Genomic DNA, 18,258 nt, shown 5'->3' on the forward strand with positions numbered 1-18,258 from the left:
TATCCAGCTCCTCTCCCTGTTCATCTCTCGCATGTTTCAGGTCAAACAGGGTTCTTGAGCAAAGTCCAATACCGACGTGCTCACGTCCCCCGGCTTCTGGAAATCAGCGTTATAGCCAAAGTTTAGGATCCGACCCCAGCGGCAAGAACTGGAGCGGCCAGAATAAGGCGGGGTCCGCGTCCTTGGAACATGTCTTCCGGCTTGTAACACCGAGTCCGTGGACGAAGACAATGTTTGGAGGCCCCGTGGTTCATGGTCAGCAGCTATAGGATCGCAGGGCCGTTTGGAAGGGGTTTTATTGAGGTCGTGTGAGTAGCTGCGGTCTTTTGTCGTCCGCGAGAGAGCTTCATCTGGAGTGAAAATAGTTGAAGAGGCATCCGACCCGGGCCCGTCCTCGCGTTTTCTGGCCATTTGCGTTTTCTTCCACAGAACAGCTGCAGACTCTGCAGGAATATATGCGATAGGGTGCCATCGAGTTCCTAGGTCTTACTGTCGACTGGCATAGGAAGATATAACCAGTCTGTGTAGGTAGGTAGGTACCGTTTCTACTTATATCAGTATCGGATCTCTAAGCACTTACATCGTATACTCGCTCATTGCCAAGACCCATCCACCAAACTATATTTCTAGGCAGGTAAGAGGCAGCAGTACACAACTCGCAGTGATTGTGCAGACCAAGGTATAGTGAGATACCAAAGAATGTGGGTGGAGCTGACAGAAGCTTAAGCAATGCCATTGACAGAAGCTTAAGCAATGCCATCTGGCACAAAGATAATTTCTGCCGTTTCTTCCGGAGTCTCTCCGTGGGCCAAGACGGTCAAGATAAACGTCGTCCAGCTGGATGGTGCTCCGAAGCGATATTGCCTCAAAGCATCTATACTATCAACCTTTGCAGACGGTTAGGTAGAACTGTGCTGCCAGGCATGCCTTGATCACTGATCTGAATTGAGACACCTTTTCTCTCCGAACCAGGTCGCTTCAGGCTGGAGTGCCAAGCTCTTTGTGAAGGCGAGTACGAGTCCCAGCTACTGATCGAGGAGGCGGTTGGCCGAGGGTTTGGGCCTATAGCTTGGGCTTGGGGCGAACTTGTCCTTCGTCGAAGATTGTCGCCCTTCATCGAACAAAGTTCCCTCACGGGGAGGTTTGGTTTTCACTGCGCCACCGTATGCGGATCCATGCAGCGGACCGTCCTCTGGGATGACAAATGGGCCAACTCCTTCACGCACCTGTTTAAGGATGTCATTGGCTACGACAACCGCGTCAACCCGCCCTGGCCCGAGTATGACCGCGCATGTCGCATTACCATCGACCTTATCATTCCCTGAGTTCTTGGCGCCCTGCAGTCTGATGGCCGCACTTTGGAGCCCATCCTGATTCACGGCGACGTGTGGGAACAAAACGTGGGAATCGACAAGGAGACAGGCGAGACCCTGGTATCTGATCCCGGCTACACCTACGCCCACGACGACATGAAGTTTGGCACCTGGAGGGGTTCCTGGGCACCGTATTTGAGCGAACCTGTCTAGCAGCGCCTGTATCGGATGCAAATCCCAGTACATCAGCTTGGGTAGGACCAATGGGCTGGGCTGTAGACTTACTCTACTACTACTGCCCTGACTTCAGTCCTGCCACGAGAGCTAGTTCTAGTCTAAACCTGGTAGGAATTAGTAGATTTCCACATGGAACTTTGAAGTCTGCAGCAGATATCCACCCACGTAGTAAAGTGAGCTTGCAGTGTATTGTCCACCAGTTTATACCAACCTTTCGGACGCCGTTCTCCAAGCCATACCCTTGTGTTAGTCCAAGAAGAACAGAGCCATGATCAAGACGCACCATCCGCACATGAGCGTAAAGGTCCACCCAACGCCCAGCTCCACAAGTATGTTTTGAAAGAAATGCCACCACTATGGCGGCCAGAGCACACCGGAAAATGGTGTAAGACGCCTGGGTTGCCGCCGGCGTCCAGTGATTCTTGCCCACGAGCAATTTATTGTAGATCCGAGAGGAAGGCGAAAGTTAATTATGATGAGGCAGGTCGAACGTAAGAATAGGACCTAATAAGACATCGATAAGAAGCAGGAACCTGTGTCTCAAGCTCACCAGAAATCGCAAAAGCCTGAAATAACCGAAGCACAAGCACCGTCACATATGATCTCGACAGGGCCGTCGCCAAGTTCGTGACCACGTAGAGACTCAGTGAAAACACGCAAGCCGGCCTCCGGCCCAGGACGTCGACCGCATCACCTAGCAGCGTTGGGGCGACGGTGGCGACGGCCATGTACGAGGTTATGGTCAGGTTTATGGCGTCGATCGACACCGACAGCGACTCGGCAAGCTGCGTCAGCGCAGGAAAGTAGATGAAGCTGCTGAGCGTCGAGAAAGGCGGTGGTGTATGTCCACCATGGCCGTTATGCAGCGCTTCTTGGTCCGCGTAAAGACCGAATAAGTAAGTGTCAGGGGAAGGTGGCCGTTCGCCACTTGGAGGGGTTTGGGCTTTTTCTGTGTGCATTGCTTGTATATTATCGTATTTCCAAGCTGGTTGTGCATTTTGTTGCTAATGTTCAGCAAGTCAGGTAAATGAAGTGTTTCTACTCTCCAGAGAAGGTGGCCAGGGCGAGCTCAACAGAGAGATATTTGGCCGCTTGATATCATATCTTTGTCGCCTTGCAGCTCAATCGCTACGATCCAATAAAAGCTCGAGCAGCGCTACGGTGGTTTACAAAGTAGAACAGTTCATTGCGGAGACTGAGACACAGCTGTTGATTCGTCCAGGTTACTTCAATCATGCAAAGAACAGTGAGGGGGCGCAGACGTACAAAGATACCTACCTTGCTAAAGACACCTTATTAAGAGGCTGAGATTCTGTATAATCCTTGCCCATATCAGCTGTGCGGTTTTGAGTATGAATTGCATCAAATCACTGAAACCACAATTCAGTAGAACGTCATTTTTCTTATCGCACAAAGATATAGAGGACATGTCAACCGAGAGTTGCTTGTGCCGCGATAGCTGTTGTGTTGCGATTTGCTCATAGAAACTTGGAGCACTGACAAATTGCACACACGTCGTCAGCACTCATTCATACTTTTGCAACTGAAACGGTCCAAGTAGGAAGAAAAATTCCAACAGTAGTGCTAGTAGTCGAAGAAGTAATTGCGGATGCTGGAGCGGTATCTCGTGTCTTCTAGAGACAGCTCGTTGCCTGGGGCACCATCAAAAGCTAAGATGCCTTCCAGATTGATTAAGCCTCCCGGCCGAGTATCCTAAAGCCCACACCAAGTATCCTTTACTTCTTGAATGTCGCAGTCTTGCCAGGTTTTTCGAAATTCATTCTCCTTGCCGGCTTGGGACCTTGCGCAGTCGTCTTGCTGGTATATGGATCGAAGACCTTAGCACCACCGCTGCCCTTCTTGTCAGCTCCATGATCCCGCTTGCTACGCATGACTGACTGTGCCTTGCTGTAGTCGAAAGGCTGCTCGTCGTCACTCTCCTCGCCGTCATCTTCCTCGACTTCTTCGGCTTTGGCAGCCGCCTTCAGTGCTTTTTTCTCTGCTTTCCTGGCAGCCTTTTCCTCCGCTTTCTTTGCAGCCTTCTCCTCCTTGAGCTTCTGCTTCAGTGCACGTCTTTCTTGCTTTCGCTGTTGCTTCTCAGCCTTGAGACGCTCTTTCTCTTCAGAGTCCTCATCAGACGAGCTGTCTGACGAATCATTGTCTTGCTGTGTCCTCCCTGTTCCTTCTGAACGTCCAGAGCGCAGCGTAAACTGTTCATCTTTTGCTTCGGGGGCCGTTTCGACTTCCAGCTTGAGCGGGGCGCCTCCGTCTTCATCAAGATCCATCTCATCCACATCTGCCTGGCCTAAAGCACCCGTGCCATCATCTTCAGTAACCTGAGCATTGGCGACAAACGAGCTCCAGGGTACAGCAATATGGTCTTCATCTTCTCTAGCCGATGAAGCTACCTTGTTAGATACCTTCTCCCACAAGGTGCTCATTGGAAGATTGCCCCATAACTGTGACCGTGAGCCTGCAACCTCTACTGCATCAGGTATATCATCATCGCCTTGGCCTGCGTTTGTCGTCTTCGCACTTCTATATGCGTCCGTTAAAGTCATGTTGGAGAATGCAGCATTGGCACTATCGGCTTTGATGACCTCCAAAAGAGATGGGCCAGTCGCCCCCTTTTGTCGAGAATCTTGTATCAGATCCACAAGCTCGTCAACGGCGTTCCTCACTGGCGGGCCCACATTTGTGAAGAGCCTGCGTAGATCGTTAGCCGTCTCTGGCATAGCCCGTGCGATGTCCACGAGTAACTGGTTTGACATCAAAAACATGGGGCTCTCGTCCTCTCGTCGCGCCACATCGTCGCGCCACTTGTGCAGTGCTCGGTAGACGGAAAACTGCTCTCTGCTAAAAGTGTTTGGCAATCGGTGAATCAGATTGAACCAGCCGCGCGACCCTCGACCTGTTTCTCCGTCGATAGTATATGCCTCGTAACGCTGGAGAGCCGTGTCTTTCGACCTCTGGAGCGTCCTCTCGAGTAGATCCCTGTGAGGATCGCCGCTGACGGATTGCCTCAGGAGCTCGTTCCTCATCATATCATACACATACAGCAGGTAATGCGTATCCGAGCGGGCATAATAAAGCATTTCCTCGGGTAATGGCCTGGAAAAAAAATTAAAAAATTGTTCAAGGCTTGACAGTTACACCAGATGCAGAGAAACTCACCTGATTCGCCAATCGGCAGTCTGATAACGCTTGTCCGCCTCGAAATCGACAAACTTTTTGAGGAGGTACGCAAGGCTCTTGCTAGGATACATGAGCGCCTCAGCCGCGTGGAAAGTATCGAAGAGCCCGACAACGTAAAGCCCCAAATCCCTCTGAAGCCACACAATATCCATGAAGGCGCCGTGGAACACCTATTCAATAAAGTTAGTATTATTCAATGTGAAGGTAGTGCCTTGCAAGCCAAATAGCGCCTGTGGGGGGAAGATCCCAGGTTACCTTAACAATGCTCGGGTCAGCAAACACTTCGTTCAGAATCTCCAGTTGTTGCCTCCATGGCTTCAGAGTATCAACAATCCAGTCCTTCTCTCTGGTACTGATCTGCATCAGCGAGAGGAGTCCGTGGTAGGTTCTGAAGTCATGATGCTCTAGGTCAACTGCGATTTCCTTGGCCTGCTTGAGATCCTCCAGCATCTCCAGTACACCTTCGTAGGTATCGACATAGGTCGGCGAGGATTTAGCGATGGGCGTGTACGGTATGGGGTCGCGCTTCTGATATACGCTTTCTGGGTGCCTCGATTGCAGTATTTCTGTCTCGTACGGATGTTTGTACCTGAAAACGCCATTAGTACCTCGAGTGTCACCCCTGTACCGCAACTTTCGTATCTTTTGATTATAGACCCTTCGCTTGGCGGGATTTGCGCGCTCTTCTCCCGAGAGCGGTGGCACAAGCAAGGATAGGTGAAGAAGGTAGTCGTACTGTGTCTCTGCATCCTCGTTATCGAAGGTGGCCAAGCTCTTGTCAAGGGGGACGATAGCGTGAGGCTTCTTGGTCAAAAGTGGCTTCCAAGGGCCCTTGTCATGGTTCTTGGGCGGAACTTCAAACGCCTTTTGGGGCTTGATGATGTTTGCGTAGCGTAAGGATCGATCAAGTATGCCCGGTTTCGACTTTTTGGCGGTTGGGCCCTATAGCTTGACATCAGCTGAGGTCCGGTGACGGCCCGAGGTTTGGGATGGGGTTAATAACTTACCATGTCTGCAGTCGGCGCATCCTTCCTCTTCACAAGTCCTGTATACTCGTCGATGCAGGTATCGGCTTTCTCGAGGGCGATATCCAGCGAGTCGACAATGGCCTGCCAGTTGTCATCAACTTCTTCGGCGTCTTCCAGCTCCAAAGCTCTCTTGGGCTTGGAGCTCTTGCCGCCTCCCAAGCTCGCGGCAGTGTTGACCAGTGATGATGCCAAGCTTAGGAGCTTCTCACGCTGCTCATCCAACAGCTCTCCGGCCTCCGGATCGACACTACGGCGGAAGGCAATGTCCTGGGTCGCGATCAAGTTGACCTTGCGGGTGGTTGCGACGAGCGCTGCTTGGATCTTGTCCTGCAGAGCTTTGAAGTCGAGCGGTTCCTCCATGATTGCAGGCTGAGCGACAAGCTCATACGAAGCAAGAGTTAATGGAGGATAAGTTACCTTCGGTAGGTATTGATGTTGAAGGCAAGTTGAGCAGTTGAGATGCGCCCGCACCTGCCTACAAGTCGCATTCCCGTCGCTGGACGCGAATCGCGGGATGAGGAGATCAGAAGGGTGCTTTCCCAAATTTTTAAGTGGGGCGCAATTCGCGCCAACCGATGCACTGATAACGGATAACGAATGACGTCTGGGTCTGGGTCGGCACGTTTGGAGTTCCTCCGTAGGCTCCGGGCGTAAGCAGTAGTTAGTGTGGTTAAGATCGATCGCGCTGCTGCACTTCCTCACGATATCCAATACCAGACTGCCGTTCTTCTTTTGCGCTCTCCAAAACCCTGGAACCCTGAAATTCAGTTCGCGCGCTGCCCTATCGCACCCTTTCTGGCAAAGAGAACATTTGTCGAAGCTTTTTGACGATCTAGGGCTTTCTGCAATGTCGGCCTCATTCGCGCCAGAATGCAACGAGGTGAAAGAGTAAGAAGATTGATTTGCAGCAACTTTGCCACCTACACGTGTTTCTTATACTGAATGCCTCTGCCTCTCTCTTAGGCGTTATGATACGTGTTTTCTGAAGTGGTACAGCGAGAGTAGGTGCTGCCTTGATTGTTAAGCTGCTTTAGTTGAGGTCCACGGCCGTGTCTGACTGGAAATATAGAATACTTGCGGGGTGCTGGAACTAGCAACAAGAATGAGTGCGAAAGTCTTTTCAACGATTATCAGAAATGTTTGGGGGTAAGTTGGCTGCAACGTGATGGGAAGTGGAAGTGTTCTGGTTGAGAACAAAACTCGGTTCGAAAGAAGCGACAGCTACTAGAAATATTGAATGAGTTTGTATGTTCTACAACTAAGCGGATCTTGCACTAATGAGGCGCGGAAACAAACACAGGTCGCCTTGAAGAAGAAGGGCATCGACAAACTGCTTGACGAGGCAAGGGAAGATAACAAAGAAAATGATGCAACCCATATGGGGCGGAGGTGTAAGTCAATCCCCAACTCGTCCTACAACACCTTTGTCCAATTGGTTGTTTTTGAGCTGACGGTTGTCCATTTCTAGAGCCGGACAAATAGAAAACAATCAAAGCAGACATCATAAAGATCTTGTAAAATAAATTCCACTCCATCATATTTGTTCCAACCCTTTCTCTTTCTCCCTTGTCCTCATTGACTGGCGACATATGGATATCCTGCTTATACTGGGCACTGGTTGGATAACGAGCCCAAGGCCAGATCCATCTGAAATCAGAACTTAGTGCATCTCTTAAACAGCAATTTAATCATTCTCCTCTCTGCGGTTTACCTATTTTTTTCGGGATTTCAAATGGTTATTTGTTGCTTATTCTCATTGTATAGCCATGGATTCAACATGAATGATCTCCCTTCAATTCAGCCAAGCCGGATTTGAAGTGGGTCGGCGGGAGATTCCCGCTAACCGCACACTGCTAAACTACATCAGGGGTAAGAAGCTCAGTGCCAATCGCGCAAGCGCAGCTGGAGCCAGGATCGATTAGCTCCACCAGAGTGTGTTTGGTTACTGCAATGTCGCATCCCAGCAGTTGGAGTTTATCACTTGGCGATCCCTTTCTTGGGATCCCAGGCTTCTCCTGCGAAAGATCGAACTGATTCAAGAGTGTCGACTTTTTTTTAATCAATCAAAAAGGACGACACAAAAGTCTTGCCTCTAGTCCAACTCCTAAAAGTTATCCGCCTTTTTGTGTCCAACGCCACCTCGATACGCGCACCGAACCCCGCTGGCGCCTCCCTCACAACACCTGGACTTGATTCATCCTCGAGCTCCGAACAGACGATACCCGCAGTCGCCCGCGCCAACGTCGCACTGCCCACCGTGTCCTTGCCCGCTGCAAGCAGGCTCCCTAGAGTGGCATATACAATATCTGTCTGTGGATATACAACACTGGTAGCTGAGGCCAGCGGTCAAATCCAATTCGGCCCCGCAATGCGCCATTGATAAGCTCTGCGCAGCTTCAAAAGTCGGCAGTACTATCAGTCGATACTCGGTGTATGGGCAGCTCTCCCGGCTCGGCCTACCCCAACCCCTGGTCCAAGCAGCTACGAATAGATACACAATTGCGCGGGCATGAGATCACAGTCTCTACAAGCGATTCTATGCACCCTTTTTCTGTCTTGACGATTGGAATCTTCGTGGCAGGCTACATTACTGCTCGTTGGGACCTTATCAGTCGCCTCTATGAGCTGGTGGTGTTTGCCTGGGACTACGGTGTCGCTGTAAGAAGCGTCCAGTTTCCCTTCCAGGGCTTTACAGGGAGGGCTCTTCACGCCTATCTGCAATGATCCGATCCAAGTGCTGATATTGTCTCGTCAAACCTGCCCATAGAGCCGTGCAGTTAAAGCCTTTGGAGGCCTCACATTCTTATTCGCCATAGTCTTCGTATCTGTACAACGTTTGGCCACAGGAGAAGCGGTCTTGGTACTACCCGACCCGAGTCCACCCCTCACCGTCACAAAGAATTAACCAGTGCGAGTACTGACGTTTCTTTTTGTGGACTAGCATCCGCGGTCTCCAAGATCCGGACTATCAGCTCGCGAGCAGCTGAAAAGGCGGGGGTCGTTCTAGCGGGAGGTCACGCCGTTTGCGACGTCCCGCTATGGCTGGCAAGGATGGCTGCATGCGCGTCTTCTGGCCGATCGACCTGGCGCAGTCATCTCTGCCTGGAGTTATCGTTGGCTGGCGTAACTCCGAGCTCGATGTTTTCGTGGTAGCGATCCTAGATGATGTTCAGGTGCGCGATTCTCTTTGCCCTGCCAAGCTTGAAACGATTTGCTGACGGCTAGATCGTTCATATTTTGTAGCCTCGGGATGTCGACTTTGCTCTCAAGTCTGGGACGCTACTCAGGAGCACACCGCATCCCATCAGCCGCATATACGGGTTGTGTGAGCAGCCATCAATGCAAGTCTTGGGGCTGGCGAATATGCCAGACGCTCCACAGCTGGAACCAGCCTGGATCATGGTGACCACAGGCCCAAAATTGGCTGTGCAGATAGATTGTGCCAAGGCCTACAGCTTTCAAATCGTCACATTCCGGCGACCTTTGCCCGGTCGAATGCAGTTCGTCTCAGCGGATCCTATCTCATTAGCCCTGGACGACAAGCCCGAAAGCCTGGGCATTTTAGCTGGAGAAATCGAGGCGGATGACGAGAGACGAGAAAGATTGGAAAAAGAGAAGAAGAAACTGCTCGTAAAGAAACTGAGAGATCACTCGGTGATCAAGAGGAGGCTGTCGCCAAAGGAGAAGGCACTGCCTAGGATCGTCAACCAAATTAATTGCGCCTGGGAACTCGAGCAACTGCTACAGAAGAACGCCTCCCGCATCGGACCCCGCAATCGCCTGAAGCGCAGTCTTAGTGTATCTGAGCGCATGGTTGAGTCTGCGACAACGGCTCGGGATACTGTAGCTGGCTGGTTGTGGGATCTGGTGCGAGGTTATGTTCTTCCTGTGATCAAAAAGATGTTTATCGCGACGATCATTTTTTACAGGTTCGCGGCAGAATTCATGCTACGCCTGCTAGAATGGAGGCCGCGCCCGCGGTACGGAGCGCTGAAGGATGTGTCCGCCACGGCACAGCAAGTCGAGATCCGGTTACAGCAGTTCTGCTATTGGCCGATGCAGTACCTAACTCTACGGCGGCGGAAGAACGACTGGGAGAGTGTGACGGGGAGCCACCTCGACTATATTCGGTTTTATAACAGCCTGTGGCTCGTGGCCAACGACGTTATCATCGGCATCGCCTTGGGTTCATACATCATTGAGAATGCCGAGTGGGTTGCGGAAGAGATCAGCAGCTTGCTGGGGACCTATACGGTGGACGCGCTGCAGACTAGCATATCCTGGCTGATGGGCTGGCCTGCTGGGTTGAAACTCAACAGCGAGCTCGCGGCGTTCTTGGGCGACCTTTTCCTGTGGGTCATTGCCTATTGGGCAGGTAGGTGCACTCCTCAAGTCTCTGTGGAAGATGAAATTCCTTTCGGCTGCTGATTTTGGCGACTAACCGGTTCCAGGTTGCTTGGAGGCGCTGCGGCCGGGATTGCCCTATATCATCTGGTTTGTCGGGTACTCAAGTTTTGCAGGAGCCAGTTTACCGATCGCCTTGTTCTCCGACCTGCTCTCCCTCTTATCGGTACACATCAACTCGTTCTATCTGGCCTCTGCTCGAATCTACAACTGGCAGCTCACGATCCTCATTTCGCTCTCTTACCTTTTCCGCGGCAAGAAGCACAATGTACTGCGGAATCGTATCGACTCTTGCGATTACGGTCTTGACCAACTGCTTGTTGGAACTATCTTGTTCACCGTGCTGTCCTTCCTTCTGCCCACGGTGGTGGTCTTTTATCTGAATTTTGCTATTTGGCGGATGGTCATCATATCCATCAAGGCCGTTTCCGATATGTTGCTTTCATGCTTGAATCACTTTCCGTTGTTCGCCATCATGCTGCGGTTGAAAGATTCAAGGAGACTGCCAGGTTGGTTTCCAACGCACTCGGCTCATTGACGTGTGTCCCCCGATCAGATGGATTTCGATAGCTGACCTAAGAGCTGAATCCAGGCGGTATTTATTTCACACTGCGATGCGGCCCAACCGCAACCGAAACTGTTCCTGGGAAAACGTCCAGCATAGAGCTTCACGTGAGTCATTAGCTACTTTCTTTTCATATCTCTACTATCTCATTCTAACCGGGATATCACTCGAGAATTGCAGTCCATACCTCTCTCCTATGGAGCGATATTCCACCAGTATTTCCAGATGGGCGATCGGCTCCGCAAGCACTACCTTTCCCTGGAGGTGCTCATCTGCCTGTTGACGGGCAAGTTTGTACCGCCCATGAACCGCAAGATCCTTTACAGCCTGCAGTACAGTATGCTGCCGGCAAAGAGGCCGGGTATAATGGAGACGTGGGAGGCTCTCGGCGCCGAGTCGAGCTCGGAAACAACTTGGACAGAAACACGCCGACAGCCGTGGCTTAATCAAACTGGTTCGGCGGGGAAGCTGCCGAGGAGGGCTCGCGGTGGCAGGTAATGATGAACAGAAATGATACAGAACACCTTTTATGTTGGATGTGTTGTTGTTTGTTGAAGGGTTCAGAGAATTTGCCCCTTTCCTTTTCGCATTTGGGAGTTGTGGTATGCTGGATTAATTCCCCATCCATATAGATGGGCCCGGAGGTTAGGCGGTTTTCTGACGGTTATGCATGGTGTCTAGCGCGCATTGAAATTTTCTTCGTGGGCGGGCTTCGGTTACTCAGGCATGAGTTGGAGGATTTTTGAATGACACATATACTTATAATATATACTGACTATGATTATGTTTGTTGGGCAGGGGGGCATATGTTATAGCGGGAGACTTATTATGGATGTATGGTGCAGGACTAGACTAGTCTAGTCCCAATCGTGCCCAAGTCTGAGCATAGTGGGCAGTGAGCAGTGGGCGGCGTTCTGGTGGGGTACTTGCGAGAGAGGTGACTGACATGGGCTACACCCACCCCAAATGGAACCTTGGATGTACATACGACGGTGAGTGTGCGGAAAACGACGTATGCTCGTAAACATTAGTGCTGTGGTAGATTGGCGGACTAATGTTGGTTGACATGTAGAAAAAATGTCAGGGGTCTCTCATGTTAATGCCAGTTCAAGAGTACACAACCTAGAGGCCGGCGATTACTTGATAGAGAAATGGATCAGGCACATATGTTCGAGCTTGGGTCCAATACCTCCCTCTCAGATGTTGTGGGAAATGTAGAGAAATATGACAATTGGCCAAGCTAGTTTTAGGGCAGCCTTAAAAAGATAGCCGGTAATTACTTCACACAACCACCATGGTCTAGTTCTAGTTATTGTGTCCTCTGACGTACAGTGCGTCAATTATTAGCATCGAATATGCGCTTGATGATTTGATAGTTTCCCTCCAGACCCTCATGTTTCCAAGTACACATAGTATGCACTAGTGCATATGGTATCGGCATTATTTTACGTATATTTTAGGCCAATGATGCATTCGACATTGGAAAACCTACCTAGTTAGGTAAGGTATCGACGTTTGTTATTATATTTTACATATCTGATAGTCAGGTGACTGCCTTGCTGGCTGAGGGTTAATCAGGACTATAATTGACATGCCGGCGGGGTCAGACTTAACTCACATTTGCACGCGACGCGACGCGCCGTGATCAGTCGCAGTAAGATATCCCAGCTCACGAACACTCCCAAAAAAAAAAAAAAAAAAAAAGAGGATCGATCACCATCTAAAGTCTAAAAGATTAATCGGGTCGAAACAGGTTTGTGAAATCGATGATGGAATATTGCATCATGCACTAACTAACGGGTGCTGTTTGTCAGTTGCGGTTTCTATAATGGCCTCTCCAGGTGCCGGCATCGCCCACACGGGTTCGAAATACAGAGACCCACCGCGGAACAGTGATGTCCAGGTTGCCATCTTCTGTGCCCTTGCAGTAGAAGCCGATGCCATTGTTGCTCTGTTAGACCACTGCTGGGACGTAAACGATTACCGGATCACCGAAGATCCGATGTCCTATACCATAGGCCTCATGGGCGAGCGCCTTGTCGTGGTTGTGCACATACCGGGCCCAGGAAAAATCGAGGCGGCAAGTGCAGCAACACACTGCCGAAGAAGCTTCCCGAGTATAGTGCTGGCCATAGTATCTGGGGTGTGCGGCGGTGTCCCCTGTGCGGCAGGTAGAGAAATCATCCTCGGCGACGTTCTTATAAGTGAAAAAGTTGTACAGCACGATTTTGGATCGCGGACCTCCAAGAACTTTATGCGGAAGGAATCCCTTGGAAGAGTTGATACAGCCACCGGTAGTCTACTAGCCAAGCTAAAAACCCAACGCGCTGGGGAAGGATTTCGACGCAAGGTGGATGCAATTATACGCAAAAAAAGTCTGGCAATCCCGTACCCCGGTGTTCAGCATGACGTGTTGTTCGAAGCATCCTACGAACATGGTGATAACAAAAACTTGACATGCAATGAACGCGGATGCAATGGGCCTCTGGTGCGACGAAAGCGCCTGCAGCATGGTAGCGTTGAGTTCCTGATACACATAGGCACAATCGCTTCAGGTGACACGGTGCTAAGGTCTGGCAAACATCGAGATGATATGGCTGAGAAGGATGGCATAATAGGGTTCGAGATGGAAGGCGCAGGAATATGGTCCGAATTCCGGAGTATAGTAATAATCAAGGGCGTTTCCGATTACGCTGATAGCCACAAGACAAAGACGTGGCAGCAGTACGCGGCTTCTAGATCGGCAGCGGCTACGAAAGCGTTCCTGCACTCTTACCCGAACCCCACAGCCTCTTTGGGTACGGAACATCCCTAAATTTATGATGTACGAGCTCACTAACTTTGTTTGGTCCCAATAGAGCCACGACTGCCCCTCATGCCGAGTGCTGTGTCTACGCCACAGCCTGTCTCGCAACACAACTCTGGTTCCGCAAGTAAGTTTTCCCCGACAAGTCGTCATATATGCATCGATTCTAAAAAGATGGCTCTTTTTCACTCATGAGCCAGAAGGGCTGCTCGGCTGGTGCTTGTTATGATGCATAGCATTGCATTGCAGTATTTGCGGTTGCTACTACGGATCCAGCGCTGATACAAATCGAAACTTAGGTAAAGATTCCAAGAAAACTTGCACTAGAAGTTGCAACAACACCTGGTGCGGGCAATATACTCGAGCTGGACGAAAGAATAATTATTGCATTCGGTGCGGGTATTACGGGCATGAACTTTTTAGTTGCCGTGTCCCTCAGTTTAAAGTCAAAGAAGAGCAGAAAAGGAGACATCGCGACGGTGACTGTTATCGCTGTGGATTGGGGGGCCATTGGGTAGATAAATGTCCGTACGATGACTAGTACAGGCTACAAATGCATCGCATGTCCGGAAGACGCATATGTTATATTCCAATTTTTCTAGGCGGTGGGATTTCAGTGGCTCCCGAGGGTATGCTGGGCAGGCGATGGGACGCCGCTATAGTTGGGTATAAATCAATGTATACATAGGGTAGCGATTCTTTACAAGTTACACACTCCGTCATGAGATGAGTTTATTCCTTGCAAATTAAAATAAAATTCCTCGTGTAAGATATAGCTTATTACATGGTGAATTAAAAAGCCGTGTGCTTCGGTGGACCTCAGCTTTACTCATGAATTGAAACTCCGCTAGGAATGATGCTGGAGAATATCCTAGGAAACTTATGGTTAGCATCTATGTGGAAGAGAAAGGTCTCTATCTTGTCTATGGTGATTGGGGAAATACAGCATGTTGAACAAAACTTCACGGCTAGGAGCAAAGGACTGAAGAAGGAGACGAGAAAGAAAAAGAAAAAAAATACAAAAAGTATATGCACCCGAGAGAATTGTTTCCCTTCAGGCGCCGTATAAGAGCTTGGTGCTGATGATTTTAATATTTATTTTGGGATCACTTTATTTTGCGAGGCACATATTCTCCGTCGTAATCATCAATCCATATTGCGTCTATATGTGCTGCTTGGGACTGTTTTCCAGAGGTATCAGTGAATGCAAGCGGTAAAACAAACCGGTATACACTTTAAAGTATAAATTTGGATAGTGCAGGCAAAGCCTAGACGTTGATACAAATAGGAATTCAGTATTATTATGTGAAGCATGTACCGATGTCTGTTGATGTGTTAATGTATTAATCTACTGCTCCAATACAAGTGTTAATGTTCCCCTTTAAATAATATTAACAGTTTAGTTCGATAAAACTTAAGCCATTATTTATCAACTAAGAGGTTGGTAGCTACCGGTAATTTTTTTTTTTTATAAACAAACAACATCGAATATACGCTCAAAGTAGAGAAACAGAAAACCAGGCACTGGTTATGGCGATACGAAGCTCAAGCTACTCTATATAGTATCAACACATGTTTCAGGTCGTCAACCAATTAAATCTTTCGTAGTATAGTGGTCAGTATGCAAGCTTGTCACGCTTGAGACCCGGGTTCAATTCCCGGCGAGAGAGATTTCTTTTGACTATATTTTTTAGTCGAGCGTACTAATTAGGTAGCTACCCAGGTAGGTAGGTAGGTAGGTAGGTAGGTAGGTAGGTAGGTAGGTAGGTAGGTAGGTAGGTAGGTAGGTAGGTAGGTAGGTAGGTAGGTAGGTAGGTAGGTAGGTAGGTAGGTAGGTAGGTAGGTAGGTAGGTAGGTAGGTAGGTAGGTAGGTAGGTAGGTAGGTAGGTAGGTAGGTAGGTAGGTAGGTAGGTAATTACTTTGTATCGTCAACAAGATCACCCACCACAAGTCACTTCTATCGACATGTTGGAATTTTTCCCTCGTTATTTTTTTCTTGTTTCACAGTCTGTGCTTTACAATAAACCTCACGCAGACCTTGAATGATCTGATCTCCCCTTGTTATGCGCTGCAACACAATACCTGGACGCCTCGACAGGAACAGGCCATGGCGTGCGGGGTAAGGATGTGTAAGCCGCGGTTAATAAACCATAACAACTGCAACCGCCCGACCTCCTCCCAATTCTTCAACCTTTGCCTCTAACTCCTTTCACACACACTTCAAAATTGGTTTAGGATTGAGTATTACTAGACCAAAACTCAATTGAATTTGTTTTTTTACGGCTTCCTGAACGTCCGACCCATCATCGAGAAACGATATACGGCTGTCACCTAGCCAGCCACTCGCCAGGCCGAACAACCTACGAAATGGGTCCCAATTCCCCAGACGAAGGACGCTTCCCGTCTCCATAAACGACCCGCAACTCGCTCGTCCCATGACCGCTCGCTCCATTATTGGGTACCTTGACACAAGCGAACGACGGGGAATTTTTTCCCTCTTTAACCAAGGCAGCGAAAGCCGGTTTCCTGTAGACAAGAGGAAACCAGGATATTAATCGAAAAGTCTCGATTTCCATCGACATGCTTTCAACAGATTCATCCAGCCACGATCCAGAGAGAGAGAGAAAAAAAGACGAAAATTAAATTTTTCGTCGTTTGCACTCATTTGAGTTGTTGGGATACGGATGAGGCAAGGAGCCATTATCCTTTTCGTTGTGGACACATGTATTCCACTTCCCATGGGGACGGCCCCGCCGGCTAGTCGCCGCGAGACCATGGATGGGATGGCTCCCGTTCGAGTCCAGCTCTGATTATTCTCCCTCGATCTCGATTCTTATCGTTGACTCTCATACCCGTTCCATGTGATACCTAATTCATTATACCTGAAGTCTCTGGTGAAGCTGTTGGAGCCGTTCAGGTTGATGAAATTGTCGTTCAAATATATGTGTTGGACTGGATGCGGTTTATGATTTTGATGGCTGTCTGGCCACAGAAGGGGAAAAAAAAAACGTCTTTCTCCTCAAAGCAAAAAGTGCTTGATCTGTGGAGTCAAAGCGGATTCCAGATTCTCACGGACACTCGGGTATCCTACGACGGCCCGCAGAAGCTTTTCAGCGGATCTATTAGCTGTCAAGTTCCTAGTTACAGTAGTGCTGTGCTTTAGTGGGCTCTGCTGTGGTATCGAAAAGCCTCAAGTCGAAGGCTGAACAAATTCAATATCACAGTCACCGGTGCAGTTATTATGCTCAAAAGTTGAGAGAAAGGAAAGTCCTTTGGAAAGGTCCTGGTTCCGGAAATGCGTTCGCTAATTTTACACAAGGCAGCCCGAACAGGGGCGAGGTAACTGCCGGGCCATGCTCTATCATGCTCCTCCCCCAGTATCTATGGGCCACCCGATTCTATACACAACGGGTGCCCTTTGCTCTAAGCCGAGGTCTATTTTCCGTATATAATGCTGAGATCTGTCGTAGTTGACAGCCCCACGTCTCATTAACCACCCATCATTAGGGTCGCCCAAAGTCGGGGGGACCGTATTGCTCAGCAAAAGTTGATTGAATCGTTTAGGTCTATGTCTTGGGTTAGTTTGGGGCCGTTATGTGGAGGTTGAGGAATCGAATGGAGTATGACTTACGAACTTGGCCATGAGGGCAACCATCAGGTCGAAAAGACCAATGGCCTCAACGAAGGCGAAACCCAGAATGGCGTACGAGAAGAGCTGGCCACGGAGGGCGGGGTTGCGGGCAACGCTGTTGAGGAGGGCAGCGAAAACCAGACCGATACCGATACCGGCACCAGTCAGACCAATAGCGGCCGAACCCATACCGATGTTCTTGGAGACCTCGACCATAGCCTGAGCGATCTCAGACGAGTAGGCACGGCGCTGGGTCTGGAAAGCCTGGCGGCTGATGGTGGCGGCCATCATGGAGGGAGCCGACTGGCGCTTGAGGGTCATGCCTGAAAGTTGATGAAATTTTTTTGGATCAGCTCGATGCTCGGGAAAAATATGCTACTCGTTCACGCAGCTGCCGAGGCAGAGATTTCGATAGCATGCTCTCGCCGAAGATTCCGTCCCGAGTGTTCGAAAAAATTCTTCTCGGAGCTGAATCGTTCGACGGTCGACTGCCTCGGGGCTCTCCATTGGCTCCTGACTACGGCTCACGGATTGCTCAGCTTACCAGTGAAGGTGCGCGCCTGGGTGCGGAAAGCAGGGCGGGCGGCCTTGGTGGCAGTCTGGGCCATGGTGTTGGCCAGACGAGAGGCGAGGACACGGGTGGAGGCCATTGTATCTGATGGAGAGGAGATAGGTCTGAATGATAGACTGGTTGGACAAAGCAAAGGACGCCGGGCTGGTTTCGAGATCGAAGAATGGAGGAATGGGAGGACAAGTCAGAGTTTTTCAGAGTGGAAAGAAACTGGAGCTCAAGTGAAGAAGGGGAAGAGAGAGAGAGAGACCTTCAGTGGGTGGAGCCAAGAACGGGCCTCGGTGGTATCCTAGCTCTGAATGAGAGAGCCCAATAGGTCAATGGGAGGACGTTGAGCGGAGCCGGTCAAACCAGAAGCATCTCAATGGTTTGTGGATCCCTTCTGACTTATTTTTTTGCTGAGGCTGGCTGGGCGGTGACGAATAAAGGGAACCCGGACTAACAATAATGCAGTGGTTGCCGGCAGAACCAAGCCAGTTCTGAGGTTGCCTGAGGCTCAAGGCTGGGA

At 49.9% G+C, this 18,258-nt stretch overlaps 7 protein-coding genes and 1 non-coding gene across 9 annotated transcripts; 5 read left to right on the plus strand and 3 right to left on the minus strand.

The window, feature by feature from the left end:
- Window positions 1-753: 753 nt before the first annotated feature.
- On the plus strand, window positions 754-1,325 carry MGG_17349 (uncharacterized protein; the record flags this gene model as incomplete). The annotated part of the gene is made up of 2 exons (XM_003718018.1): window positions 754-898; window positions 973-1,325. 2 exons carry the CDS (start codon window positions 754-756, stop codon window positions 1,323-1,325), a joined length of 498 nt encoding a protein of 165 aa, XP_003718066.1.
- A 691-nt stretch (window positions 1,326-2,016) lies between these two features.
- On the minus strand, window positions 2,017-2,509 carry MGG_00897 (uncharacterized protein; the record flags this gene model as incomplete). The annotated part of the gene is made up of 2 exons (XM_003718019.1): window positions 2,017-2,054; window positions 2,101-2,509. The coding sequence occupies 2 exons, from the start codon at window positions 2,507-2,509 to the stop codon at window positions 2,017-2,019; spliced, it is 447 nt and encodes a 148-aa protein (XP_003718067.1).
- Window positions 2,510-2,739: 230 nt separating this feature from the next.
- MGG_00896 (exosome complex exonuclease Rrp) lies at window positions 2,740-6,364 on the minus strand. Its single transcript, XM_003718020.1, has 5 exons — window positions 5,753-6,364; window positions 5,482-5,687; window positions 5,001-5,334; window positions 4,725-4,915; window positions 2,740-4,661 (listed from the first exon to the last, which is right to left on the minus strand). The coding sequence occupies exons 1-5, from the start codon at window positions 6,131-6,133 to the stop codon at window positions 3,287-3,289; spliced, it is 2,487 nt and encodes an 828-aa protein (XP_003718068.1). The 5' UTR covers window positions 6,134-6,364; the 3' UTR covers window positions 2,740-3,286.
- A 63-nt stretch (window positions 6,365-6,427) lies between these two features.
- MGG_14649 (uncharacterized protein) lies at window positions 6,428-7,564 on the plus strand. The gene is made up of 5 exons (XM_003718021.1): window positions 6,428-6,661; window positions 6,737-6,774; window positions 6,843-6,919; window positions 7,074-7,164; window positions 7,242-7,564. Coding segments are annotated over exons 1-5 (249 nt in total). The 5' UTR covers window positions 6,428-6,620; the 3' UTR covers window positions 7,244-7,564.
- Window positions 7,565-7,764: 200 nt separating this feature from the next.
- Window positions 7,765-11,746, plus strand: MGG_17350 (N-acetylglucosaminyl transferase component Gpi1). Its single transcript, XM_003718022.1, has 7 exons — window positions 7,765-8,431; window positions 8,541-8,633; window positions 8,715-8,946; window positions 9,017-10,148; window positions 10,225-10,686; window positions 10,770-10,849; window positions 10,923-11,746. Exons 3-7 carry the CDS (start codon window positions 8,812-8,814, stop codon window positions 11,238-11,240), a joined length of 2,127 nt encoding a protein of 708 aa, XP_003718070.1. The 5' UTR covers window positions 7,765-8,431; window positions 8,541-8,633; window positions 8,715-8,811; the 3' UTR covers window positions 11,241-11,746.
- A 639-nt stretch (window positions 11,747-12,385) lies between these two features.
- Window positions 12,386-14,266, plus strand: MGG_00893 (the record flags this gene model as incomplete). Of its 2 annotated transcripts, XM_003718024.1 has the most annotated exons (4): window positions 12,386-12,495; window positions 12,557-13,540; window positions 13,601-13,675; window positions 13,848-14,266. In XM_003718024.1, the coding sequence occupies exons 2-4, from the start codon at window positions 12,571-12,573 to the stop codon at window positions 14,087-14,089; spliced, it is 1,287 nt and encodes a 428-aa protein (XP_003718072.1). In that variant the 5' UTR covers window positions 12,386-12,495; window positions 12,557-12,570. The 2 variants fall into 2 exon arrangements, with proteins under 2 accessions (XP_003718072.1, XP_003718071.1); XM_003718023.1 differs by having other exon boundaries at window positions 12,472-13,540; window positions 13,879-14,066.
- Window positions 14,267-15,146: 880 nt separating this feature from the next.
- Window positions 15,147-15,218, plus strand: MGG_20232. Its single transcript has one exon. It is a non-coding gene; the product is annotated as a tRNA-Asp (tRNA).
- A 1,890-nt stretch (window positions 15,219-17,108) lies between these two features.
- On the minus strand, window positions 17,109-17,829 carry MGG_00892 (ATP synthase subunit 9; the record flags this gene model as incomplete). The annotated part of the gene is made up of 3 exons (XM_003718025.1): window positions 17,109-17,114; window positions 17,180-17,502; window positions 17,724-17,829. 3 exons carry the CDS (start codon window positions 17,827-17,829, stop codon window positions 17,109-17,111), a joined length of 435 nt encoding a protein of 144 aa, XP_003718073.1.
- Between the last annotated feature and the right edge of the window lie 429 nt (window positions 17,830-18,258).

This window comes from Pyricularia oryzae, chromosome 5, assembly GCF_000002495.2.
Source record: "Pyricularia oryzae 70-15 chromosome 5, whole genome shotgun sequence".
Lineage (NCBI taxonomy): Eukaryota > Fungi > Ascomycota > Sordariomycetes > Magnaporthales > Pyriculariaceae > Pyricularia > Pyricularia oryzae.